Below are 27,773 nucleotides of genomic sequence, written 5' to 3'. Positions count from 1 at the left end.
ATGCAAGATGAAGGTGTGTGATTATTACACGATCAGCGGATGATGATGGTTTTCTTTTGTGACAAGGCTTATTTTTAGACACACTCTGATGGCAGGTATTGGCTCGTATTTAGAGGAAGGCCCCCTGGACAGTCAAACAGATGTTTGGAAACATAATTATTTCAGCTGCCTGCTTGTGATATGAATTGGCATAACTTCTTAGTGTGTATGTGTTAACTATACCGCTCATCTCACTGCCTGCCAGACAAATGTGCCAATGATGTCCCAAAAGCCCTTTATAGGATTAAAATGAAAGTTCTGTCATCATTGACTCCCCCTTGGTTTGTTATAAACCTGTTTTTCCCTTTATGCTTCTGTTGAACGCAAAGGAAGAATTTGAGGAACCAAATCAATCTCATCCCCCATTTACTGCCATAGTTGGGGGATAAAATATCATTGGAGTAAATGGGGATGACATCGGTTTGGTTACTGACATTCTTCAAAATATCTTCCTTTGTGTTTAGCAGAACAAAGAAACCTATTCAGGTTTGAAACAATCCGTGCATGATTAAATAATGACCGAAGTTTCATTTTAGGTGAACTATCCCTTCTTTAACATCTTTGTTTTGATACTCTTTTTAAACTAGCCAAGGCTGTATGAGGCTATGAATTGATGTCTGTTGCTTTAAAAAAGGCAATAATAATAAAGGCTGTAAAAGGGATAGCTCTCTTTTTTACTTTAACTGAAGGTCGTTCTTGTACTTAAGTTCAACCTCACATTCATCACACCTCAGTTCTTGTATGTTTAATGTTGAATGATTGTTGTGATACTTGTTGTTCGTAACATGCACCTTTAAATGTCAAGAATGACAAATAAGTAGAGTTTTTAAATACGACTTTTTAAAAACGTTTTAAAGAAACGTTTGTGAATTTTAATGTCACACTTTGTTTTTGTGTAGTTTGTGTGCTGTTTACCCAAACGGTGGCAAGCAGGGAGTGGAGAGAGGTATTGTGTTTTCTATCATTTCTAAATTGATATTTTTAGATAACATTCGGTGACCATTTACACAGCTTGTCACCGGCTGAGAAATATTTTTATTTTTCTCTGCTTCTAGTTTGGCAGAACAGAAGTGATTGACAACACCCTGAATCCAGACTTTGTGCACAAATTCATCTTAGACTACTTTTTTGAAGAAAGACAAAACTTACGCTTTGACCTGTAAGTATATCATTATACAAACATATGTGTGTGTTTATATGTTTGTGTTAACAATTCATTTCGAAATGATGCACCATATTTTATTACCACTTTGTTTTGTTGGCCAGTGCCACAAAATGTTTTTACAGTCTCTTAATCTGAATCTATTTCGAAACACAGATGTCTAAAATGTGAACTTTTTATTTATGCTGGTTTCACACTTTTTAGTCAATTTACACTCATAGTCATGTCGTTGGAAACGTGATCCTGTTTGTTAGAACACCGCGTCAGCAGCGAAAAGGGCATGGGTTCGATTTTCCAGGAAATATATTTTAAGTTACCCTGGGTAAAATATGAAACGTGCCTGGAAAACCACCCACACATATTTACTTCACTTTAAGCTATTTAACCCATTCAGTAAGTGCTAAAAACTAAGTTTTGTGTGATTTTACACAAACACACACAGACACACACGGCCTGCAAGGTGTTGGAATGCTTCTGCTCAGTGAAGCACATTATACAGCAGTATCCCAGAAATTACATTGATGTATTATTCACAATCACACACATGTATGTGGTCAAACACACACCGCACAACCTCCTTTAGAGAATTACCACAGAAAAACAATCCGTGCTTCCCATTTAATTGTCTTTTTCACAACCAACATAAGTGTTTATGAAGACAGACAGAGAGCAGACTGGGTTAAACAGAACATCACTGAGATGTGTGTGGTGGTCATGTAACCAGCTCGTTGACCTGTCATGTAGGATGTGGAGTATTGAAGATATGTCAGATACTGAAACTACATATTATCGATATATCACACAATGCAAAAAATACTAATTTATATAATAGGGCTTTGGTGATTTTTTTATGATACTATGTCTGTTTATTCTTATTGGTTAAGCTTTGGTTTTCGTCCAAAGACCTATTCAATTTTTAAACACATGGCGGTGCAATTAAAGGGGTCATATGACACGGCTAAAACTAATATTATTGTTTGTTTTGGATGTAATGCAATGTGTATACACGATTTAAGGTAAAAAAAAAACGCTGTATTTTCCACACACATGCATGTTTGTATCTCCTCTTTGCCCCGCCTCTCTGAACAAGCAGATTTTTTACAAAGATCATCGCTCTGAAAAGCGAGCTGTGCTATGATTGGACAGTTATCCAGTGCGTAGTGGTTAATCGAATACTCGTAGTGTGTACCGCCTCTTACATAAGGTCCCAAAGCAATTGTGCTGACAGGTACGTTTAGGCGGTCTTAAGGCCTGTTCAGATTACGGGGATCCGAAAAAGCGAAACGAAAACCCGACGAACCAAGTTTTTATATCAATTACCAAATGAATGTTCGACGATAAGACGATATTGGTAAGAGAGAAGAGCACGGGGAGTTTAATGGATTGATCAAGGAGTTAAAGCTGTACCACGATCGTTTTCATCGTTACTCTCAACAGCTTTCTGAACTTTAGCGCCAACGAGCTGCCTTAAAGGGCTATAGGCGTGTGACGTAAATTGCAAAAAAAAGGGGAAAGATTTGTCGCACTAGACGAAAAAAAAACGTTATTTTTTCGCTGTCTTCAAAATAATTTATTGTTTTTGTTCTAGAACGTTATCGCGACAAGCATTCGCAACGAATATTCGGGGGCAATCTGACCGAAATTGCCTACTTCCATACTATATAGTAGAAAAAAATTGTATTACTCATCAATAGAATTTACGAAACTTAGTATTCAAAAAACAGAAGGCGAGAATTTTTTTATTTTTTTGTTGTCAGAATGGCAGCCGAGATAAGTGAGTGTGGATCAGATTGACACTTATCTTTCCCTCGAAGTCACTGGAGCTGAGCAACGGTCAAATTTCAAAAGTAAATCAAATAATTATAGCAGCAAACTTCAAGGCAGACTTCCGTTTTTAATGTAAGTGTCAATAAATGATGTCAACTCATACCACGAACTGATGTAGATTTGTGGGGGTGTGGTTACACGTGGCGTTTCAGGCAGGTCTGGGTGAGCATTCGCTTTTAGATATCTTTTGTTCTGACACTTTAATATTTGCAATTTTTTGTGTCTAATACATGCATGGGCAAAACAACAAAGATATGAATTCGCACCATATGACCCCTTTAAATCTTGAATGTTATTTATTCTATGACAAGCTGTGCGTACAATTTTTTTGCTAAAACACTGAATGGTTATATCTGTTACTTCAGTTTATTTTCTTACTTTTGTTCAAAGTATAGTCATACTATCGCGTGATCCCAGAATTGTGTCTACTATTGAATTGTGAGCTCAGTGTATCAAAACCCTTTTGATACCTCAAATCATGAGTCTTGTCGAGGAGAGGTGTGCTTTATTGCTTTTCTCAGCAAAAAATATTATTCCAGCAACCACATATCAACGTCCTGGCAACCACCTAGACAACCCTAGCAATCAATTCGCAAGCAATAATAACTAAGTATGCTTTGACTACCACATACAGCATCAGCACCTCCACAACCACCCACAACACAAATAACACCATAGTTGTGAGGTTTTGCATAGGAAAGAACATATTTTCAGAAGCTGAAAGCCTGCTGCGTGTGTAGAAGATGTCTTGGTTATGTAGCAATTTACACATGCTGACACGGCTCATTTTATACAGAAACAGCACAGACAGGGACACCTGCAGACAAACAGAAAGGCAGACACAAAGAGAGAATGTCAAGTTTGTAACTTTATGCTGAGAGGGGAATAACATACATGCTAACATGAAAGATTTTCGCTGAAACATAGGTTGTTGTCACCTACTGAGCTTTTATTCGAGCTGCCCTTGAATCAGCTCTTGAGAATGTGCTGAAATAATGTCTAGTCCTTTAAGTGTTGCTTTGAAAACAACAAACTAAAAAAAGGCTTTAAGGGGACACATCAAATTTTCAATGTGAGCGCTCACTTAAAATATGTCTCTCTTTCACTTAATACACAATAAAAAAATCACTTACTGTATATTCTGACAAAAAAAGGGCTCTTTTGACTTCTCTCATTAAGCGACCACCAAGAACACTCTAACAACCACTTTTACAAACCACTCAAACCACCCTAGCAACCACCCAGAATACCATAGCAACCATTCACACTGACATTAACATGTAACCTCTAGCAATGCTCTAGAAACCACACAACATAGCACTAAACACCCAGAATAAACATAAAGCAACCCTGATAGTCACCCAGAACAACACAACGTTACAGACAATTGAGTCTTGGTTATAAATGCTTCCCATTTCTATTGTTTGACTTTTATATATTTTTTCTAGGTATGATCTTGACTCAAAGAGTGAAAACCTCTCTAAACATGTAAGTGTTTCCCATACAAGGAAAAGTGAAGGACACAGTTGTGTTTGTGTGCGCGTGTGTATGCGTGTGTGTGTGGACATACAGACAGCTTGCTTGACTCTTATCAAGGACGTTGTATTGTGATTGTCAGACGTTCAGAGGTCAGAACTATGGGTCACTCCATCCCAGAATGCACCTGGGGGTTGATGTGGAGAGATGCTAACAGATCTTATTAGCTCTTTATTTCTCCTCCGGCTATTTTCGGTTCAGTTCTGTCTATCAGGAAAACATTTCCCCTGCTGTTTTACAGTGCGCAGCCTTTCCAAAGTAGATCTTAACGTGATCTATAAAAACATTTTCTCATCTGTAATTGTTTTAGTGTTTCTTATTTTACAGAAAAGTTCAAGTCCCTAAGGTTGTTTTATATTAAAACTAGAAAAACTCTCTGTTACATAAATGTCATTAAAACTGTTTTAGAAAGTTGTTTTATCACGCCTGCTCTGTTCCTTTTCAGATGCATTTTTGTTTAAAATGTTAAAAATTAATTTAACAGTTGTCACATGACTTAGATTTAGATTGGGTGGGGCTTAGTAGGAGGTTTTGATTTCTGAAAGTTCTGTAGACGCATGTTTTTATACTACAGAAACAAAACAAAAAGACAAACATGACCACTTGAAGAAAATTTGGTTTTGAATTGTCTATTAAATGACTTATCCTGTATTTACATTGATTAATATGTGCAGATGTGGCCAAATACACAGAAATATCATTAATATGCCGCTCTGCTCTGGTGTGTACAGGACTTCTTGGGTCAGATGTACTGTACTCTGGGAGAGATGGTGGGATCTCTGGGCAGTCGAATGGAAAGACCACTCACGTAAGTCTAGCTTTCACCGAATGTGATCTCACTTCTTCAAAACATGCTGCCACTTCCAGTATGTTTATCTATCTGTGTGTGTGGCTTCAGATGTGATGTGACATTACTGTTTTTTATCAATTTCAATTCAAATATATAGATTGTCTTGAGGTGCACCCGTTGTCATCATAAACAGAGAAATATAGATGCATAAACGTGTTTATAATGAATAAACTGTAGTGTGAATAAGAACTTGTAATGATTATGATCATTTACAGGATGCAGTCCCTAGTGTTGGGTGTTCCTAAGTCATTAGTTACTTTAATTGAATTACCTTTCCCTTAAAAAAGTAAAGTGAGGGATTATTACTTTATTTAACTTTATTAACGTTTGATGAGCTTATTCTTTCTGTAATTTAATTACAGTTACTTTGGATGTTACTGAACTAAATACTGTATAATGTATACAATAGTAGAATTGGCATTAAAATGAATAAAAAGTCTAACTTTGAAATGCATACTTTGATGTATCTTTCCCAGATTTGTAATACTTTAGTCAGTTAATAAGAGTACATCACGTAGTTGAATGAATTACGAGTTTTTTCATGCCTTGAAAAATCTAGCCTTGAATCACCTAGCTAGTCAAGGTTGATGTAGTAGGGTATAGAAAGTATTAAGTAATAATTAATTAAATACTTTTTGGAGAGTGTCATTTGTACAGTAATCTAATTACACTATTGAATATGTAATTAGTAACTAGTAATTCATTACTTTTTCAGAGTAATTTACCCAAACTGCAAGTCTTGCAGTTTTACCTTTGAATGATACCAAGCTATTTTCACCATTTCAGTGTGGATTGCATTTACTTATTTATGTGAATGGGGCATGTTGATGTCTAAAAGTCTAGCAAAAGACCTAAATACTGTATAAGGGGCTAAATACTGTATTAGGTCTGGTGTTTTAAAGTAAACTCTTTTGTTAGCTCTTTTATGCAGCATTTTTCATATTATATATTATAATTTACTACAGTAAGCATACAGTAATTGTCATGATCTTATTGAAAGATGATGACACAGGATATTATTTATAGAGTTTAGAACTACTAGGACTAGTAAGACATTGATAAATGACAAATTTCTGTCTTTTTGCTCATTACGTATGCATACATTTATCTTTTATAAACCCATTTGCAAATACTGTATGTGTATGGATTATGTATGCTGTTGTGTGCGTTGTATTTGGGAGGGATGTGACATTATGTGTGTTATATAACCACAGCTGTCTCCAGTAATTCATTCACTCAGACCTCTAAATACTTGTTTATTCATGCACTGTAGTAGCAAATAAATACATTCAGACACATTTATTGCCATAAGCTAATCTGAATTATTTATGCATTGCAGAATGCGTTCAGTTCATTCTTGAACACGCATCTGTTGCCAACAAATCAACATTTGCTTCGGCACTCTGACCATAAGAGCAATAATTCTGAAGATCAGTGGAAGGAACACAATAGAGACAAAGAACTTCACAGAGCTGAATGATTGGTTCCCTTAGTAAGAAATGGGAATGTGGGTCAGTAGGTGACCCTACGAATAACCTTCCAGATGTGACAATGAAGACTATGGTCATTTTGTGTACAAGATACAATGTATCTATTGTGTACTTTTGTACCTAATGTCTGCTTTTAGAACCCCATTTTGTCCATCTGGATAAAGTTGTGACTGCCCTGAATCTCCAAAGTGAAATGAGTGCGAGAAATATTTATTGCAATTGAAATGCCATCTCTGTTGTTTGCCTACGCATAATCATAAGAAAGATAGCAGACTCCAGAAAGTGGGGATATTTCCATGTCAACAGTGTCTGAAAACATCTGCTTGTCACTCTGAGCAAGAGATAAGTGTTCTGTAATGGGCGAACCTTTCGGGAGTTCACCCAACATTTAAATGGCCTGGCATGAGATCTCAGAAGATGATGCCGCGAATAATATCGACTTTAGCAAGCAATTGTGGGTCTAGTACAATAAACTGAACATGGCACGCTGTTTCCACATAGCCTGGCAGGGGTACATTCTTAGCTGCCTTTAAAATCATTGCTTGCCCTTGCAATTCATGCCCTCGCCAGTCATGGCATACTGTCCATTCTTTTAGGATGTCGTCCAAGTACCCAAAGCTGGAGCATGTGTTAAAGACAGTAGAACTAGATGGACAAGGGAGCGTCACAGGTATTTCGGATGTGAAACGGTGAACCTTACATGGCTGGGCGATATATGTCGCGATTCACGCTAATTAAATGTAATTATTACAGCACTTATTACAGGGACAATCCCCCTGGAGCAACATGGAGTAAAGTGTCTTGCTCAAGGACACACTGGTGGTGGATGATGGGATCGAACCAGCAACCTCTGATTTACCAGTTCAGTGGTTTAACCCACTAGACTACCATCTCCACTTAAAGGAAGTTTGTGACATTCTTTACTCGTGGATAGTAATGGTGGTAGTCATTGATGTCCCAGAAATGTCGGTTGATAACATTTGACCAAATGTGTTCATCAGAACAAAGAAATTTAAACAGGTTTGGAACACCTTGAGGTTGAGTAATTCATTTAGTAGAATTTTCATTTTCGTGTTGAGTATCCTTTTAAAGTAGCTTTCCTAACACCGAGCACCCCCCTCCTTTATTTGATCTTCCTCTCTTTTCTTGTAACTAATTTCTGGTGGACGCCAGTAGCAGGTTGATTTAGCAGAGTACCTTAGAGGCCTTCTGTACATTCAAAGCAGATTAAAGAGATTCTTCAGTTAGCATCGATCTGCAGCTGTAAAGTACCCAGCGCTACTTAGTGGAATTGAAACAAGCACTCAAGGCAGAACATAAGTAAGGCAGAAGTTTGTTGTCTCGTCAAATCTTCTTCAAAATCCTTTCATCATTCACAGGAAGCTGAAGGGTCCATCCAATTTCACATCAATTCCAGCTTGATTGTCATGAGTGTAGTCTTATATAAGAGTAGATATTCCTGTGTGCTTTGCCAAACACACATATTTGTATGCAGCACTGCCTAAGATAAACACCTGAACTGTTTATCATTTCAAGCTATGATCATTTTGATATCTGAATTGAACACAGTGAATGCACATTCGTAATAAAGTTAGACGTACGCACGCATAGAGTGCAATAAACCTGAATTATTTAATGTATCCTTTATTTCGATGTAAACTCACATATTCTCTTGTTACAGTGCGAGATGAAGTGGTAGCTGTCATGAACAATATGATTTAAGATGTCAGGGCTTCTTTTGTTTCGTGCAATAAGACACAGTGTTCCTCTGTCTTCTATCTTCAGAGGTATTCCTGGCAAGAACTGCGGGGCCATTATTGTGAAAGCAGAGGAACTTGGAAATTGCAGGGTACATCATCTTACTTGAACATCTTTTCATCTTTTCTCTTAACTTCTCTTCTTTTTTTATGGAAAGTTGCACCATATGGTCAATGCAGATGGTGTGTCTAGAGGACACAACGCTGATATTAATTTCACCTGTATGTATTTTGCTCATCAGGAGTCAGTTTTAATGCAGTTTTGTGGCAACAAACTGGACAAGAAAGATTTCTTCGGGAAGTCAGACCCTTTCCTGGCCTTTTACCGTACCAATGAAGATGGGACGTAAGTTGGACTATTTCTTTTGATTCAGTTGACACAGTTCAAATGGAGACTGGAATGAACAATGAGACCTTATATAGTACTTTAGTATTTCATTAAAGCTCATTTTAGTTTTTCTCTTTATAACTGATGAATGTGAACGCCTAGCAGATGATTTTTGCCAAAGTGACTTTCTTTCATGATCCCTCCTTACCAACATCTTACATCTCCTCTTTCGTTTCTACTCTCCATGTGTTTTGTTGGATCCTGTTTGTCAGATTTACCATCTGCCATAAAACAGAGGTGGTCAAGAACACGCTGGACCCTGTGTGGCAGGCCTTCAAGATCCCCGTCAGAGCGCTGTGTAGTGGGGATTATGACAGGTGGGTCAAATACAAGGTTTGGGAGCATCAGACTCTTGCTACAGCATCTCGACTTGACAATGAGTGTGAAAAACAAAATGAATCATTCTACAAACAAGTACCTTTTATGTCCCCCTTAAATGAGAGTGCAAACAGTGACTTTCTTCATCCATATGGCTGTTTGCCTTCAGATATTTATATTGTCAACCCTGTTACCATGAGTTTGCAGAGTAAACAATACTGAGCTGAAATGTTCTGTTTATAATTCACGTCCTTGAGCACAAGGCTAGCGATGTGTAACTGAACTTCAAAGCTGTCAACCCTGTTACCATCAACCCTGTTGTTTTTCTAAAGGCCTGAACACTTTAATTGAACAAATGTTGTTTTACTTCTTCACAGAGCAATAAAAATCGAGGTGTATGACTGGGACAGAGATGGCGGGTAAGAAAGAAAACCTGTTCTGTAAATCAGACTAATGAAGTTAACATACAACTCAGTGTGCGTATGTTTTCAGTCATGACTACATCGGGGAGTTCTCCACCAGCTACAGGGAACTGTCTAAGGGCCACTCTCACTTCACTGTGTGGGAGGTGAGCCGCTTTCATTTTCCTCATGTATTTTTCAGATGCACATGCTAAAACACATAACCCTGTGCCTGAAATATCAGAGACGCTACCTGCAAGAGAACACTTAGGGTTTAATGCTATTGCCCTCTCAAGTGCTACAGTTTGGAACTGCTACAACAATGCAAGAACAATTGCCCTTTTTTGCCCTGAAAAGGACATTTTGTTCACCCTCCCAGTGAAATCTCATCAGTTTTTTCGTCTTCTTTATGAGCTCCACATCGCTGGAGTATTAACCTATTCTGTAAGAAATAAGAACACCTATCAAGAGCCCGATCCCGCCACGTCTGCCAAACGTCTTCAGATGTTCACCCCACCTAAAGCCTGGGATGATTTTGTCCTTCAGCACAAGATGACATCCATTATCCCCTTCCCACAGCTCAGTTTTACGCTACTGAATTCACACAATCTTGCCAGACATCTGTCTCAGGAAAAATGTGTTCTTATGCCACAATTGAAAGCTTTTTGCTGTCTTCCACTGGTTGGACAAACAGGTAGTCCTTCACATAACAGCTGTCAGTGTTTGGTCAATTTACTAGTTCCTCTTGCGTAAGCTAATGGAAGTGCATGGATGGAGTTTTTTTCAGCCATGGAAACTGTGACTTTACTAAATGTTGGATTGCTCTTTGGGATGATGTGTTGGGTAATTTACTGTGAATTTGAATTCTACAGAAGTACGCATCGCTCCATCCTCAGAGATCAAAATACTTTAGAGCAGCATTACTTTAGAGCTCTGTTAAAACCTGCCAAACATATTTTGCTAACCCAGCGTATTACACCCGGCTGCATTTCTGCAGGTGCTGAACCCCAAGAAGAAGAAAAAGAAGAAAAAATATCTCAACTCAGGAACCGTGAGTGCATTTATAATTACATTGAGAGTTCAATTCAGAAAGCAAGTTCAAAGAACAGACGAAAGCCATCCACGCATTGTGCGTTCTAACAAACAAACATCCATATTGGTAAGACTTCTTATTGAAGGTCCTACATTATATCTTCATAAGCAATGCACAATGGCCTCATAAGCTGTGCATATAAATATTCATAAATGCTGATGTAGCCCATCGCTAGTCTGCACCGATACTGTGACTCTAGTGAGTTGTCATCACCAGAGTCATGAATATTGATATGACATTTATGATTTAAGTATGCATTGCTTATTGAAAGTGTGATGGTGCCGTTTAGGACTGTACATAGGAAGTGTTACCAAGCTTTCATCTCAACAGGTCACCCTGCTGTCCTGCTTCATTGATGTTGAGGTCACGTTCCTGGACTACATCAAAGGAGGGTGAGGATTGGCCTTTGTGTGCATTTTCACAACACTAATGAGAGTCGATTCGAAAGTTAGCTATATTTGAAGTGCGATTTTAAGTCACAATTTTACAGTTTATAGAAATTTCAGAATTTAGAAATTAAACTGCGTATTCATAGTAGTTTGTGAAATAACATGAAAAAAAGAATACTTAGCAAGAAACGTTATTTTACAGTTTATTTATGTCGCCGTAGTTGGCTGAAAATTGCAGTTTTTTTTACATTTTCTGACAGTGTTGGTCGAAGCACAAATGAAAAATGTAGCACTGTCAAAAAGTTTTAATCTGAAAAATAATGTATCTATTGCGCAATCGATCATTGCACTAGTGGCACAAAAGTTGTAGGTTTAATTCCCATTCTCACATACAGAGAACATTTTTTATTAGTTCACTGAAAAAAAACAGTAATGTTGCAGGATTTTGCAGTTTACAGAAATCTAGAATTTTTAAATGCAGTAAAAAATTGCAAATTCAACGTTACATTTGAAATAACATGAAAAAAGTGTAATTTTACATATTTAGTTTTTTACTGCTTTTTTACAGTGTTGGTCCAAAAACATCTTTCATCGTTTGCTCGTCTTGTGTCATTTCAAACACAAAAGAAGATATTTTGAAGAATGTTGGTAACGAAAACACTGACCCTCATGACTTCCACTGTATGGAATCAAAACCACTTAGTAATTTCTCAAAATATCTTGCTTTGTGTTCCACAGAAGAAAGTGGCTTTGTACAGGTTTGAAAAACATTAGGGTGGTTAAATAGAAAATTCTATTATTAAATTTGAAATATTTCATAAAAAAAAGAATGAGAGCAGTCAAAGTCGATCACAATGCATTGTTGGATACCGTCTATTATTGTTGCACATTCCGGCAGCACGTCTTTTATTGCTGTAGGAATCCCGAGTGACTGTTAATATTACAGTATGCTCTTTTGAATGCAGCAGTCCCATCTATCATGTTTTTGCATCATTGTGCCTTACCAAGCATTAATAATTTCTTCTCTTTTCCCCCGCCTCATCTCTCAACACATACACATACACACACACGTTTACAGGGAGCTTCGCTGCATTTTGATGCAGTAATAAACTGAGCTATAAATAGCATCTCTATTCTGAGCGATGCAGAGACCCCAGGCACATGACCTGGTCTTCAAACAGTTGAGCAAACACTGGAAATATCGAAGGAGTAATTGGAAGGTTCTGCATAGAGACAACTGCGGAACGTTGTAGCGATGCTCTGTAAATGTGTGTTCTGTGGAAGAGACAGCAAAAGCAGAAAACTGCAGAGAGAATATCGAATAAACGCAGGAACGCTCTCGGGGAATAACTCCCTTCATTTCTGCCCACAGTTTAAATTGAGCTGAGAGACACTTTTACAAAGTCAGCTCGCTGGAGATTTCTCAGGAGAGCTTTATTATGCATCAGATTTTATTCTCATAAAAGGAGTCACATATGTGCTCACGTTACTGTTTTCGCTCTCTTCACTTTCAGCACTCAAATCAATTTTACGGTGGCAATTGATTTTACGGCATCAAACGGTGAGTTTGTCTTGACCGAAAGATGTTATAAATCTAACGGGAGTGTATATAAATTCACAGTGTATTTATATGTTAATAACATTTTTATTGCGAGTAATGATGTTATATTAAGGAGGTACGTTCTGCTGTGTTAATCTAAACACAACTAATAATATTGTGGCTTATTTATGACAGGTAACCCATCTCAGCCAACCTCTCTGCATTACATGAGCCCGTATCATCTGAATGCATACGCGCTGGCCCTGAGAGCTGTGGGGGAGATTATTCAGGACTATGACAGTGATAAGATGTTCCCTGCACTGGGGTTTGGTGCAAAACTGCCTCCAGACGGTCGAGTGTCTCACGAATTCCCCCTGGTGAGGATTGTGTGTAGTTTATATTGAAACAGTTTGTTTTAACATGGCACTATGCTTGTATCTTGAGTGTTTACATGCACAATTAGTTCTATCCTTAGAAAGTTTCATAATAGAAAGCTGCAATCCATCATTTTGGGTTAGAAATGAAGAAAATAAGATTTCCAGAAGTAAATAAAACACCCTGATTTACAAATGTATGCTTTATAATAATGATTTATAAGTCAAGCTGGTGTGATTTCACAGGTAATGTCACCTATGCAAGTAACTTGCAATTTTATGTTTCAAACAGAGATGGCAAACCCTTCTCCATTTGTTGGGTATTTTCTTATATCACAGGAATTCGTAACTATTTTATAAGGGGGCAATTTCGCATGAATTCGCACAATGTGAATTGTACAAAAACATACGATTGTTAGGAAAAAAGCTATACTTAAGCTCCTCCCCTATGCCAACCAACTTGGCATCGGACGATAACATCTCGATGGACGATGACATCAGGTTGTACCACTCAGTTATAAAGTCAAGCACCTCTTCTCTATACATGCGCGAGCTGCGCAGATATTAAAGGAGTCATTTGACAAGGCTAAAACAAATATTATCATGTAATTTATACACACGATTTAAAGTTAAAAAGCGCTGTATATTCCACATACCGTGCATGTTTGTATCTCCTCTTTGCCCCTCCTCTCTGAAACGCCCAGATTTTTAACAAAGCTCATCGATCTGAAAAGCGAAGTGTGCTATGATTGGCCAATTAACCAGTGCGTAGTGATTGGTCGAATACTGCAAGCGTGTGACGGAAATCTAACGCCTCTTACCATATTTGGAACATTTGTTTGTAACTGTAACTAGAGCAACAAAAGCTAGGAACGACCTCATAGCGAGAGATGGATTACACTCAGCGGCAGATTTGCGGGTGGTGTGCCGCAGCATTAGGTTTTTCTTATAGAGTTGATTTTGATTAAGAAAAAAGTAGTGGCCGTGGCTTTTTTCACTGCGATTTGATGTTTACAAACAGTCGTTGGGTTCTGAAATGGAACTGGGAGCAGGCTGACGGGGAGGAGTTAACAGATGCTCTGCCCAGGCCATGTATCTTAAGTCATTTAAGATGGATAGTCTCTATAGGGCCGAAGTGCATTTTCAGATTTTAATAGAAGACTATGAGGGCACACATTTTTTCTTAAAGAGAATGACTCACATTGGTACGCTACATATTTACAATAAACGCTGCTAGATGTCATGAAAAATACTAATTGTAATTTTTTTCACTGGGACTTTAAACTGTAGCATAGTGTTTTAAGTGCAAAATGCTACATTACATTTACAAACCATCTGATTCAGGTGCTTGGATCGCAGCGCTGGATCGATGCTGTAGGGTCTCAGTTAAGTATCCAAGATCGCAGTAGTCTACTGCATTCTCTACTAGCTAGCACTCAAAACTGCCCTGGAGAATGGGCTCTCGTGCTGAGCAAATTGTGTTCAGCACAGATGATTCGGGTGTGTGTGCGACGTTTCTCAAATTTGCATTCCTTTATTGAACAGAGGGCTAAAATATAGACAGTGCATGCATATAAATGACACAGACAGCAGCAGCAATTCAATTTCAAGGCCAAAAGCCTTTTGTTTATATCGTAGCCATGAATCACAATTCGAATAGATTTTTTCTCCATGTCATTAAAGAAATAGCAATGTATTGGGCATTGTGTGGCATGTGTAAACAAGACTGTGCAATCCATTTTTTTGGATATTTAAAAATGTGTACACCTTTGGAAGTGTGCCTAATTGATAGATGTGAAATTTCACGAACAATAAAGATTGGCAGAAAGTAGTAGATGGATATTACCCACAACTGTCTTGCGTTTCAGAGGACTCTTTTTTTTATTATTTTGTTCTATTCAGCACCCACAAAGCTGCCACCTAAAATCCATCCCATAATCCCATTTACAGTAGGACACAGATCCTTTATTATTGGTTGAAACAGATGCATTGCCGGAGGCTTCAGCTGCCCACACACACACACACCTCAGGGCTGAATGCCAAAGACTCCATATGTACTCGGTAGCGCATTAAAGTTGAGTGAATAGCTGTTTAAAATGCCTCGTACAGACCGCAGGACCCTTCTGGTATATGAGCATGTGTGCTTATCCCAAATTTTGATGGCAATGTCCTTGTCATATTTATTTATTTACTGTTGTTGCTGTTGACACATTAATCACAAAGACAGACTGCTCACAGTAAACGAAATGAAGGATGCTAAATAAGCACATATAAGCAGATGTCGTCTTTGCGTGTCCACATACTTTTGCCGATATAGTTTGCATGCATATATTTATTTACAATGTTTCCATGCAGAACGGGAATCGCGATAATCCATACTGCAGCGGTATTGATGGAGTTCTTGATGCGTATTATCAGAGTCTGAAGTCTGTTCGCCTGTACGGACCGACATACTTCTCACCTGTCATTAATCACGTGGCACGGTAAGACGCTTTATTTGAACATTCTCAGTATACACAACCGAGCACTTGCAACACCATGGATTCAATCCCAGGCATCACACTTTCAGTGTTGCTTTTGGGATACACAGTCATATGCAGTTTGCTTCTTGTGCAGATATGCCTCATTGGTGAAAGACGGATCAGAATACTTCATTCTTCTCATCATCTCTGACGGGGTCATCTCTGACATGGCTCAGACTAAAGAGTCTATTGTGAACGTAAGTACTGTAATACAGAGCAAACTTCGCTCAAATATACGTAGAGCCAAAGTGGTGACGTTTATAGTCATTCATGAAACAAATCCAGCTTGATTACTTTGTAAACAACCGGCCTAACCGGTTATTGTTTTTAACACTAGAAGAGATGATTATTGTATGAAAAATTAGGCCAGCGCACTCCACGGAAGAGAAAAATGGTCTCTCTCCCACTCGCAAAACTAGTCGGGGTATGCCATTACAGTATGAATAATCTAGAATTAGAAGAAAAAAGGCCTGAATTGAATCTATTTGTCATTCGCTGGAAAACACGTCAAGCCAGACACTGAAATGAGATTTAGTAAACTAGGTTGTGCAAGCTGTGATGGGCAGAGTTTCTTGAACGCCTGACAGGAGTCGTTTATAATGTGCAGATGTCAGAGCGAGTGCTGTTTCACCCTCGAGCGAGGCGTGTTACCTGAACCTTATGAATCTGCATCATATTTCATACTTCATAATTACAGCACAATGGCAGCCACCTCGTGGCACTTTTTCCTGAAGGGGAAAGAGAGAAATTTAGCCCTTAGAAACTGATGTAGATGTGGTCAGAAAAAGTTTTCCTCTTAAAGAAGAATCGTTGAATCATGGCGTATGACTCACGATATTTGGACAATTCAGTTGTCATACAGTATCAGTTAGCACAACCCTAAAATGAGCCAGTCAATATTCAAGTTTTGTATTTATTTGGAGGGTTTCTAGTTTTATAAACCATTGATATCAAAATATTATTACACAACATCCTCTTACAATAATAAAAATGAAATGTCAAAAAAATGCATTTGAAAAAATACCAAGATACAGAGTTGCAGTTCATTGAAGGCCCCTTCACTTGATAACTAGTGTCCACTCTACACCGGCAAACAATTATATTGTGTTTCTTCTAAGCTCACACGCTACACCTTTACATTTTAATGTACGACAGCTTTAGATTTGAATGGATTTTGGTTGGCTGTCAATGTTTAATTGTTTATCAGCTGGAAAAAACATACTAGAGTTATAACTATTCCAGTTATGTAAATCCTCTGTATTATTGTTGTTAAAGTCATGATGTCGACTCTTGAATTTAGTACGATTAAAACTTTATCTTATAATTATCGTCCTTGGTGTAAATAGGCCTTTATTTTAAATAAACTATTGTTCAACAGGGGCTAGTTAATTTTCAAACCAATTGCATTTGTTTGTAATTATTGGCTAATTTAAGATTTTTAAGATGTCTCATAGACTGGAAAAAATACTCATAAAAATAGTAATATTAAAGTTAAATGACATGTTTTTCTTGTTATCTATTTCTGTAGTTCTTCTACCGTATTTTAAAAATAAAACAGTAAAATGCCTGTTTTTCACAGCAGAGTTACTTAGGGTTGAGTAGTTGAAAAATTGATTAAATTTAATAAAATAATTTACTTATTATCAATTATAGTTACATTTGTTTAAATACAATCATGCTGGGTGAGAAGGGTCATAAGAGTACAAATCTGAAAGCTGAAGAAATACGCTCTGGTTTGTTAGAATAGGACAATACAAGTATTTAAAACTCTGGAATCTGAGGGTGCAAAAAATTGTAATATTGAGAAAATGGCCTTTAAAGTGGTCCAACCGAGATGCTATAGCAAGCCGGTGCTAAGAAAAGGTCTGTTTTGATGCTCTCTTTTGGTTTACCACTGTAATGATGTTGCGGAGAGTAGATGAAACCGAAAGCTTTACATAGATACCAAACTGAAGTGGGTAATTCCCAAAGAACGGGCAGCAAAGTTTATACGAATGTTTTTGGCCATTTTTGTTCACAAATTTACTACATCCACTCACAAAAATGAAGTTTTGATATACTTGGACATTTACCAATTACCCTCATGGAAAATGATCTTTACTTTTTATCCTGATGTTTTTTGGCATAAAAGAAAAATCTATAACTTTGACCTAACAATATTTCCGTGCTGGTTTTGTGCTCCATGGTAACAATTTAAGTTTTCATACACTGAAAAAACATCTGCTTGGGTGCCAGAAAAAATAAAACAAAATACATTTTTATGAAGTAAAAGGACATGTTTTTATGATATTTCACACCCAAAAAAAATATAACAGAAAAATTCCTGTTTTTACAGCGTACAATAACTTTTGTAACAGGGTTGAATGGTTGAAAAAATATTTACTTGCTAAGGATCAATTTTTTACAAATGTTCCATTTTATTTAAATGAAATCATGGAGGGTTAAATGTAATTATTCTTTCCTTAATAACCAGCTCCATATTAATCAGCAGATTATGATGTCAGCGGTGAACATTTTTTATTTGGATGTTTGCAACTGAGAAGGTGAAGAACACTGAGGTCAGAAGGGAAAAAGCACAATTTTTGTCATGTGTCGATTAATACGAGAATTGTGTTCTTGTGGGTTTGTTTTAATGAGTGAATTGTTTCTTTCTGTTAAAGGCCTCTAGTCTTCCCATGTCAATTATAATCGTTGGAGTCGGGCCGGCAGAGTTTGATGGTACGTAAGATGAGAGATGTGAGATGGGTTTCTGTGTGGTGTTTGGGGGATGGGATATCATAACAGTCCAGAATCCCAGCAGACCCAGATCAAAAGAAAAATCATGTTTTATCCATTTACCCATGAGACCAATCGGATGATTTCTGGAGCGTCATTAGCATCTCATGTGTTCAAAGAGCTTTGAAATTTCCTTCCGTTTATCAATTCCTTAATAAATCTTGTACCTTTCCTTTCATTGAAGAGTGTTTACTTTTTTCTGTTTTCTTTTTTGTGTATTATTTAGTTCATTCTTAAATTTGTGATATTTATAGAAGTATATTATTTATTTTTAATATGGATTTTCCTAAGGAGCTGGACTCTTGCTCTGAATCTTGTAACGCATGGTCCCATGTGTCATTTTGTCCTTTTTTCCTCATGAATCATCCTTTCATTCCCTCATTACTCTCCAGATCTGGTTGTGTTTTGTGAAAGGTAGCGTAAGAAAGTCCATCAGAAATATTCAATCCAATCAAAAGATGAATATTTAGACAGTGAACAATATAAATGTTCATTGCACATGATATGCTAAAACCCAGATTAAGCCTAATCTATATGCAGGTTTAGTTATCTCAAACCAGTCTGTATTTGCTCTCTGAACTCTTTTCATATCAGCTACATTAAAGGATGTATTAGACTTCATGTGAAATCCAGCAACAGTTTCAGCTCTAAATGATGGTTTTACGGTGTCATTTTCTTCCATATCACAGAGATGATTGAACTGGACGGAGATGAAGTCAGGATATCATCCAGGGGACGCTTTGCAGAGAGAGACATTGTACAGGTGTGATATCCTTTTCCCTTATGTGTCCTATCTGTGGAAATGAAATATTACAGTAATATTAGGTTCCTTTCAACTTAACGTCTTTATACCGCATCTGTGATACATTATAGATTACCAAAGAAGATAGTTCTGTCTCATCCTTCGGCGTGTGTAAATTTAACAGTAAAAACATTAAATACAGTAACGACTATAGGCAATGTTGCAGTACTAAATAAAATGTATATGGACCAATCATACTATTTCTAAATCATCACACTTAAACATTACTCATGTCATATGTGATAGAATCATTAAAGGAGTAGTTCACTATAAAATAGAAATTTCATGAAATTTCATGTCTTTTTTTTTAAATAAATTAAGGCTTATCAGGAAAGCTTTCCAGGGTTCTTCATGTAATAGACTTAAACAGGGAGCTGTTGGTTAAGGTCCAAATTTCCATTTCATCGCAGCTTCAAAAGGCTCTACATGACACAAGCTGATGAATAAGGTTGTTGTCTGTCAAATGTTTGGTCATTTTCCAAGAAAACAAAAAAATGATATACTTTTTAAACAGAAATATATGACTTGCTCTGCCTCGGAGTGCCTCTTATGTAGCGCGTCCAATACTTCACATTTCACGTTGGAAATGTTCCACGTAAGTAGAAGTTCCGATCCAGTGTGTCCGAGTGTGGAGAACGGAGAGCCTTCAAAAGTTCTTGGATGTTGAATGAGATGGTATATGTCTTTATGCAAGATTATTGTTTAAAGGGGTCAGTTCGTGTACATGTCCAGGATGTATACATCTTTTGAAATCTACATCATGCATTACCTTTCCTACGGGATTGTGTGATTCGGAAGTCGTGGACTTGCAGTCACAGAGGCAGTTGCAAGCTGTGTATTTATGTTCAAAAATTATGTAAGTGTGACAATATGTGATGTATACAAGCACAGTTTGTAGAATACTGTTTAGAGTGTCTAGAACGTCTGATGCATAAGGCACACTTTTCTCGAAACAATTCCGCTCTGCTGAACCTGCTGAAGATCTTGATTGCTAACTTGATCGGCCCGAACCACGGGAGCATCCTTGCCTCGTGTAGCCGAGACGGATTGTATTCCGTAGCCAACGTGGCGGTTTGGGAAGCATAAGCCAGGCATGTGTCACACAGAGAGGAAACTCCTTTTGTGAGAATGTGAGGGCTAGGCCCTCGAAGGGGCCCGGCAGATGTTGGGACGGAGCAGGGCCCGTCCAGGATCAACTGACCAGCGATGGGATGGCTGGGAATGGGCCCGATGGTGTTCTTGATCTCCCTGAAGTCTTCCCGCCAGGGCCGCTTCTGCTGCGGCTGCTGACGGGTGGTGGTCTCCTCCTCGACGTCTTCTTCCGGGGTGCCGCCTGGCTGGGGGGCGCCGAAGCCGGTGTTGAAGAGGACCAGGGCTGCTGGGGAGCAGACGTCGCACGGGATCTCTACGGCCGGGAGGCGGCCGAGTCTAGGCAGGGGAGGATATGCGTTATAGCCTCCGTCTGTTTCGTTACTGTAGAGAAATTCTGGGAGAAGTCCTTAACAGTATCACCGAACAGCCCACATTGCAAGATTGGTGTGTCGAGAGGTTTAGCCAGAGGTGTCTCTCCTGGACCACAAGTGTGGACATTGTCCGACACAGGGCCCGCGCGATCACTCTGGTTGCCCGTAGGGAGAGGTCGGAGGTGGTGTGGAGTTCCAGCAGTGTACGTCCTCGACACCAGGGATGACGAAAACTTTCACGCCTTGGAAGGGAGTCTAGATCGACCTCTCAAGGTTACCACGTCTGCGGGCAAAGATGCACCATGACGGCACACTCCACCTTTGAGGGAAGTACAGTAAGAGCGACAGAACTAGTTTGACGTGCATGCACTGAGAAGGGGGCGTTCCATGTCTTACTCAGTTCCTCATGCACTTCCGGGAAATATGGCACCGGGGCCAGGAGCGGCTTGGAGCCGCGATCAGACCCGAGGTACCACGTATACAGCCGCGAGTGTTGGGGAAGGGGCGGTGAGGTTCACTGCATCCCAATGCTCATGGTGGCCCGGGAAAGCATGGCTGACATTTCGACATCCGCTTCTTCCTGGACTCGACCCGCCCGCAGTGCGTATCCACGAAGGCTGCATCAGCATGCCGGACACCAAAGCAGTTGAGGAAGACATCGTGTCCGTCCCCCTTCCTCGATGAGTGTGTTTCACCCACGAGAACAGCGGGACATGTCGCGCTGTAGAAATTTGCTCTTTTAGAGAAACTCAAACACTTCTGGAACTGCTGAGACGGCCAGGGGAAGTCGCTGAAGGAAGGGACAGTCCGCTGCACCACCTCGTTCAGAATCCAGCAGTAGTTGAAATTCAGAGCAAACTTTTCGGAACAAGTGCCACCTTTAATAAAATGAGTTGCCCTTGTCAAAGTGGCTCATCAAAACTATATCACAACGCACGCTTGATTGATTTAATTTTGAGGAGATGCAGTTGTATGTTGAATTAGCGCTTAACAGCATTAAAGTTAATATGCAATCAAAAATGTTATAAGACTAATGTTCTTACACATTATATATTGGCTATATGAGATGTATTCATTATTTATCGATGATGTTTTAAAAATTGTATTTGAAACACTTAATAGAGTTTAAAATCTTTATGTCATGTCATGTACCACCAGGGGTCTTTTCGAGTATCACTAGTTGTACACATACCACAGTTTGCGAACCCCTGCTCTATACACATAGAAAGAATTATTCTAACATTCCTTCTTACTCTTTTTTTTATAGTTTGTACCTTTCCGAGACTATATCGATCGCAGGGGTAATCACATTCTAAGCATGGCCCGCCTGGCGAAGGACGTCCTGGCAGAAATCCCAGATCAGTTCCTGCAGTACGTGAGGAGCAGAGGCATCAAACCGCAGGCAGCGCCCAACTGCATCTCCTCAAAACCTCCATCGACACTCGTTCCCTCTGTCCACTCGCTCCAGACGCAGATCTGAGCGACCGCACAAACAATGCGTCCTCCATTCGGGTAACTGTCGCTCTCAGGATCACACATGGTTTTCCGAGAGAATCCCACAGGTTGTCTCTCCGGTATCCTTTGAGAAGTCTTCACCAGGTACCATCTTTCTTCAGCCGTGCTGAGCTTTCAGAAGGTGTTTCGGACTGTGTTAATCTATCGAGTGGCCTCTTCAGTCAAACACGACTTCACAGTGTCTCACATACATGATGTTGTTTTGTCGGGCAACCTTCAAGCAAATGTTTACAATCGTACCATTTTTTACATGGATGGATGTTTTTGTATCTCATGAGAACTTAAGCTACCTAAGCGCTGAGCTGCTTAACACTGGAATTATCGCTCATTTTCTTACATGATGTAAATAGTGTGAGATTCTACGAAACGCATGAATACATTGTGGGTGCGAAAGTGGGAGAGGAATGCGTTGGCCTTGGTTTACATTTTGTTGTAAAGTGTTCACTTCATGTTACTTTTCAAGTATTCTTGGTTGCTCGACCGCCTCAAATTGTAAAGAATTTGTGCTCAGCTTTCACATTACAAGCACAACACAGAGACTCGACAGAAAAAGCCTTACTCTCCATTACAACGAATAATTTACACAAAATAAACATTTGGCCGTCATTTTCTCACCTCAACGTCTGTGACAACCCATGTGATTTAAGTATTTAGGATTTCTCATATTAGGATTTTGTTAGGGAACTTATTTTGTTTTTCTACAGATAAAATGGGTTTGAAATGATGTAAGGGGGAGTAAATATGACCAAATTGTTATTTTTGTGTCAGTTATTCCTTTAAACACAGAACTGTAGCTGCTCTCAATATCCGTATCTGAGCACAGAAATACAAGCACAGACACAGCACATGATGTAAACATGCTGGGGACCACATGATTTATTTGTGTTTGTCATTGTTTATCTTGAATGCACTTCGGAGCCACATATGTGTTTTAAAGAAGACTTGTTAATTGGGTCATTCTACAAACGTGACGACAAAAGTTGTTACTCACAAATAGGTGACAAGACATCAAACTGCATGTTAACAATTTCGATAGAATATCATATATTTCACAATATAGATGGTTAATATGCTAAATAATCTATTTGAACAAAGGAATGTTTGTTAATATTTTTGTAATCAATGTGTAAGAGTATGAATGATCTATAATATTTTCAATAATCTCGATTTTATAATTCGCTCGCATGAAAATATGCATGTCACTCATAATGCCTTTTATTGTTTCAAAAAGTTGAAATAGGTCAAAATGATTTCCGACAATATTTTATGATGATGGTACAACTGCAGTACAAAACATGAAAATACAAAAATTACTCATTATTTAATTTAACACTAATTGATATAATAAAATACTTATATAATTCTTACAATTTAAGAAAAGTATTGGATTTTTTAGATTATTTTAACCATTATTTGTAGAATGACCTAATTAAATGGCATCAAAGGATATCTTGTGTGAGACCAAACTAAAATATATATAATAACTAAATTTATTTTTTAGTATACAACTCATTGGGTCTCATTCATGAAACATTCGTAAAAAATTTTGTGATATGCGACTTCACGAAGACTGTCCACCGGATTCACAAATACTTGGCAAACGATGTAAAACATCGTGTATGTAAATGAATACCAATCATTTGTAAATAAGGCATGCATGCATGCTCATTCATAATAAGCATAATCCCCAACTATGAATTACAGCTAAACAAATTACGTATCTAGTAATGCTGTGCAACTTTTAGCCAGCTGAAATAATGCCTGGTGCTCTTCTGAAAATAACCACCTGGCGGCCCTTGAGAGCGCTTTGGATGCACTGCACGCTTTTCAGCGACATTTGTTGCGATGATTGTTAGGAATATCCACAGCAGTAACATGTTAGGAGTATCTTATTTTGAAGATTATTAATTAATATTAAATGCAATAAGGAGCAATGTTAACTTCTCCATTGTTGTGTTGTACACGTGGGATGGTTGGTCAATGTACTGGTCGTTCCGCATCTCCTACAATGTGATTGGACAGCTTTGTTAAAAGGGACATATGGAGGCTCAGAGATTACATATTTTTGTATGCAAAACCCGGACATTTTTGAATGGGTTTTTGGTAAATCGCCTGAAAATAGGTCTGTGGGTAAAGGTGCAGTTTGTAACAATTTTGCACTCTAAAATATCCCAAAACCTCTAGGCTAGTGTTATATATTTTGTTCAGCTGAGTAGTTACAATATTTCTATGTTTCCAACTACTTGTAAATTGTGAGAAAATAGCCATTCTATACAGTGACACAGAGCTGTGCATTCATATCCACGTTGCCATTTCTTACCGCCTTTACTGACGTAGAAACCGCATGACAACAGTGTCGTTGACAAATGCGGAAGAAGTGTATAGCGTTTAGCTAGCCACAAGCTTGTATCGAGCATTCACTTATTTATGGAACACAAGTATACACAACATTTAAAAACTTTATAAGTTTATCTCATCATCTAACATGATTCCTTGTTCCCGTCTGATTGATGACCATCAGTTGAAGACAACAGATCCCATAATTCCACGCTCCTTCACAGCGTCATCAAGCTACGCCATTGTTGTCGTTTTGATCGCGTGCCCTCTAGCGGTGGTTTTTACAAACTATTGCTTTATTAAAACTTCTAAATATTTTCACGTTTCACGACAAACCTTTGGTTATCACAGAGCTTGTTTTTTGCAATGTTCCAAAAGTCTATGGGGAAAATGCATAGGCTTTCAGTCGAGGGAACCAGCGCAGTGCTTACTTCCGGGCTAGCCTACAAAAATACTCATCCAGTCATCTCTAAAGTGCTGGATTAATGAGGTCTGCTAAAAAATGGGAAAAAAGACAGGCCAAAGGAACTCGTGGAATATCATTGCAATGCATTTTTATAAATCAGAAAATTTACGTATGATTTACACAAAAATTCGTCCTGCTCGTGTTTCATGAATGAGGCCCTTTTTCTGTTGATAGTTCAGATGTCCAGAACCAAACATATACTGTCTGTCATTTAAACGTAAATATAACGTACAGACCACACTCAAGATGATTCACGAGTGTTATGAGCACACATCAGAAGAGTTCAGATATTTAATCAAGAAAATATTGGATTGAACCCTCAGTCTAGCAGCCCTCAGTGTGCAGACTTCATTTATTTAACATGACAGCGTGTCAACCTCCAACTTCCACCCACACTCGCTCACATCCATACCAAATTATCTTTATAAATCATGCAGAAAACATGCATCAAATTTTAACCTCTTATGGGATAGATATGTTTGAGTCTTTCCATATATGATGAGTGAATACTGCAGTCTTCCTCATTTATGCCCAAATCAAACACAAACTATTACACAGGTAGAATAGTACTTTTGTAGAATATTTGAAGAAAATTCATATCTTGACCTTGTGCTAGTGACATTTAAATTTCATCTGATACGTATTTCAATGAAACACATGCAGCTAATATAGATAACATATAATTATAATAATACTGTAAATTGTTATATTATATTATATATTTATGTTTCATGTTGACCTAAAAGGGAAAGTTCCCCCACCCCAAAAAGTCTATCATCAGTTAAGCATCCTTATGTCATTCCAAACCTGTATGACTTTCTTTTTAGTGATGGCCAGGCTTTTAACAACATAAGGGTCAATAAATGATGACAGATTTATTGTTTGGGGTGAACGAAGTCTAATAAAGTTTTAGTTTTTTAGATAGAAGATTTACTCATTATTTGACTGCATGGCTATTAAATTGTTTACAAGTAACAGATATTGTGCATTTTAGCTCAGGTGTGACACCTCATATGTGAATTAACTGGTGACAGGTAACAATGTTGCTTAGTAGTCATTCTTAGGGCCAGTTTCCTTGCACTATATAACTCATGACGCGCCTCAGAAGTTTGTTAAACTGTGATTAAACGGACTATGACATGATATTTGGTTTTATTTTGTCTGCTGGGGTAAAATTATAATATTACAATGGTTTTTTTGCCTAAAACATTTTCACCTTTTTGGTTTGTTTTAATCCTGTCTATATAAAGTCTGATTGGTGTTTCCCCTTAGAGAGTACGTTTACACAACAACAATGGAGTAGAAAATGGAAAAGTTTCTCCTTTGCGTTTTATAAAAGCTTCACGTACATACGACACTGCTGTCAAGACGATCTGTGTTTACTTGGATCCGCAGGAACGAGTAAAACATTGTATTGCACATGCCAGCCCAGTGGGTGTCGCTTTGTGAAGAAACACTACGTGCCTGCGCACATGCGAAACTGCAAAAGTTTGTAATCGCCCACTTCTATGATTGACAGCTGTTGTTGAGAGACATGCTGGTGGATAACTGCATCTTGTACATGCAGGTTTTCAAACTTTCTTTTTAAGCACATTATGTGTTAATTCATGTCACAGACACTTCAACAATTGCACTGGTACAAAGTTTTTACGATGAATGAAAAACACAGTAAATGAATCACTATCAATTGCATCGTTCTCTATTGTGTGCACAATAAAAGCCCATCTTAAAACGTTGAATTTACTGAAAAAACCAAAATTAGCACAGATTATTATGTATAATATCATAAGGTAAAAAGATGTGTTATCTTGCTGTAGGCAGGTTATATAAAACGAATCTACCTTGTATCCAGCCATTTTGCTTTTTTCAAGGGAACTATTACATAAATGCTTGTGTTATTGAAGAGGAGGATGTTTTAAGATATAAAACTTACAGGATGTGTTAATAATATAATTGATATGTGTCAAAAGATCAAAGAAAATGTTATCCCTCATGTCATGACCCCTTTAAAATGTTTTATACTGTGATCTCACAGGTATGGCAGAATGGAAAGTTTACATCTCAAAATGTTGGCCAACTTTGTGTAAAAACTGCTGAAGTAAACTAGCAGTTTTGAAATATTCATATAACATGAACAGAGATATTGTTTACCTTTGTTAATGATGAATTCACAGTTGAACTCTGCATCATGTTTGCCTGCAGCATGTGCAGTATTTTGAAAAGCATTTGTTGTTTGTTTGCTTATAAAGTATACACTTTGCCTTATATTATTTACTTCAAATTTACTATATTGAATTGTAGCATCATACATCTTTTTAAAGTACTTTTTGTCTGCATTGTGTTTAGATTAAAGTGATTATAATGTTTGTGCAGTGAATGGCCTGTTATCATGCATGCAGGTGCTGTTATATCAGTGTAGTTTGGCATTGAATGCACTCAAGTAACCTGTAGCACTTTTTTAATTGAAGGGAATTAAACATTTACAAGTTTATTATGTTGCTTGAGATCAATCACTGACTTTGAAGCACATCAAAATGACCCGACAAAGTTTAAAGTATGATGTAATTTCATATTTCTTTATCATGACAGAAACTAGTATTTATGCTATACTATAATATGATTACCAACATGATTTGTATTGACCTACCAGGTTAAATCAACAACGATTTGCATTCTTTGAAGCGTGCTGTAATGGCTGTTATGACAATTTATGAAATGATGCCCTTTTT

The 27,773-nt window shown here is 37.9% G+C and overlaps 1 protein-coding gene across 1 annotated transcript in view; it reads left to right on the top strand.

Annotated features, from left to right (window-relative positions):
• The window catches only part of cpne8 (copine VIII), a 42,909-nt gene extending 15,142 nt beyond the window's left edge, over positions 1–27,767 (top strand). The window contains exons 3-20 of the mRNA XM_056740231.1: positions 939–985; positions 1,095–1,198; positions 4,477–4,516; positions 5,296–5,372; positions 8,690–8,753; positions 8,904–9,007; positions 9,262–9,366; positions 9,745–9,786; positions 9,860–9,935; positions 10,766–10,819; positions 11,192–11,253; positions 12,765–12,811; positions 12,986–13,167; positions 15,520–15,647; positions 15,781–15,883; positions 18,347–18,404; positions 19,151–19,224; positions 21,994–27,767. Coding sequence (XP_056596209.1) covers positions 939–985; positions 1,095–1,198; positions 4,477–4,516; positions 5,296–5,372; positions 8,690–8,753; positions 8,904–9,007; positions 9,262–9,366; positions 9,745–9,786; positions 9,860–9,935; positions 10,766–10,819; positions 11,192–11,253; positions 12,765–12,811; positions 12,986–13,167; positions 15,520–15,647; positions 15,781–15,883; positions 18,347–18,404; positions 19,151–19,224; positions 21,994–22,206 — 1,580 coding nt within the window. The 3' untranslated portion in view covers positions 22,207–27,767. The remainder of the gene's footprint in view (positions 1–938; positions 986–1,094; positions 1,199–4,476; positions 4,517–5,295; positions 5,373–8,689; positions 8,754–8,903; positions 9,008–9,261; positions 9,367–9,744; positions 9,787–9,859; positions 9,936–10,765; positions 10,820–11,191; positions 11,254–12,764; positions 12,812–12,985; positions 13,168–15,519; positions 15,648–15,780; positions 15,884–18,346; positions 18,405–19,150; positions 19,225–21,993) is intronic.
• Positions 27,768–27,773: the final 6 nt, after the last annotated feature.

The sequence above is a fragment of the Triplophysa dalaica genome, chromosome 24, assembly GCF_015846415.1.
Source record: "Triplophysa dalaica isolate WHDGS20190420 chromosome 24, ASM1584641v1, whole genome shotgun sequence".
Lineage (NCBI taxonomy): Eukaryota > Metazoa > Chordata > Actinopteri > Cypriniformes > Nemacheilidae > Triplophysa > Triplophysa dalaica.
This window is presented reverse-complemented; position numbering and strand designations above follow the sequence as displayed.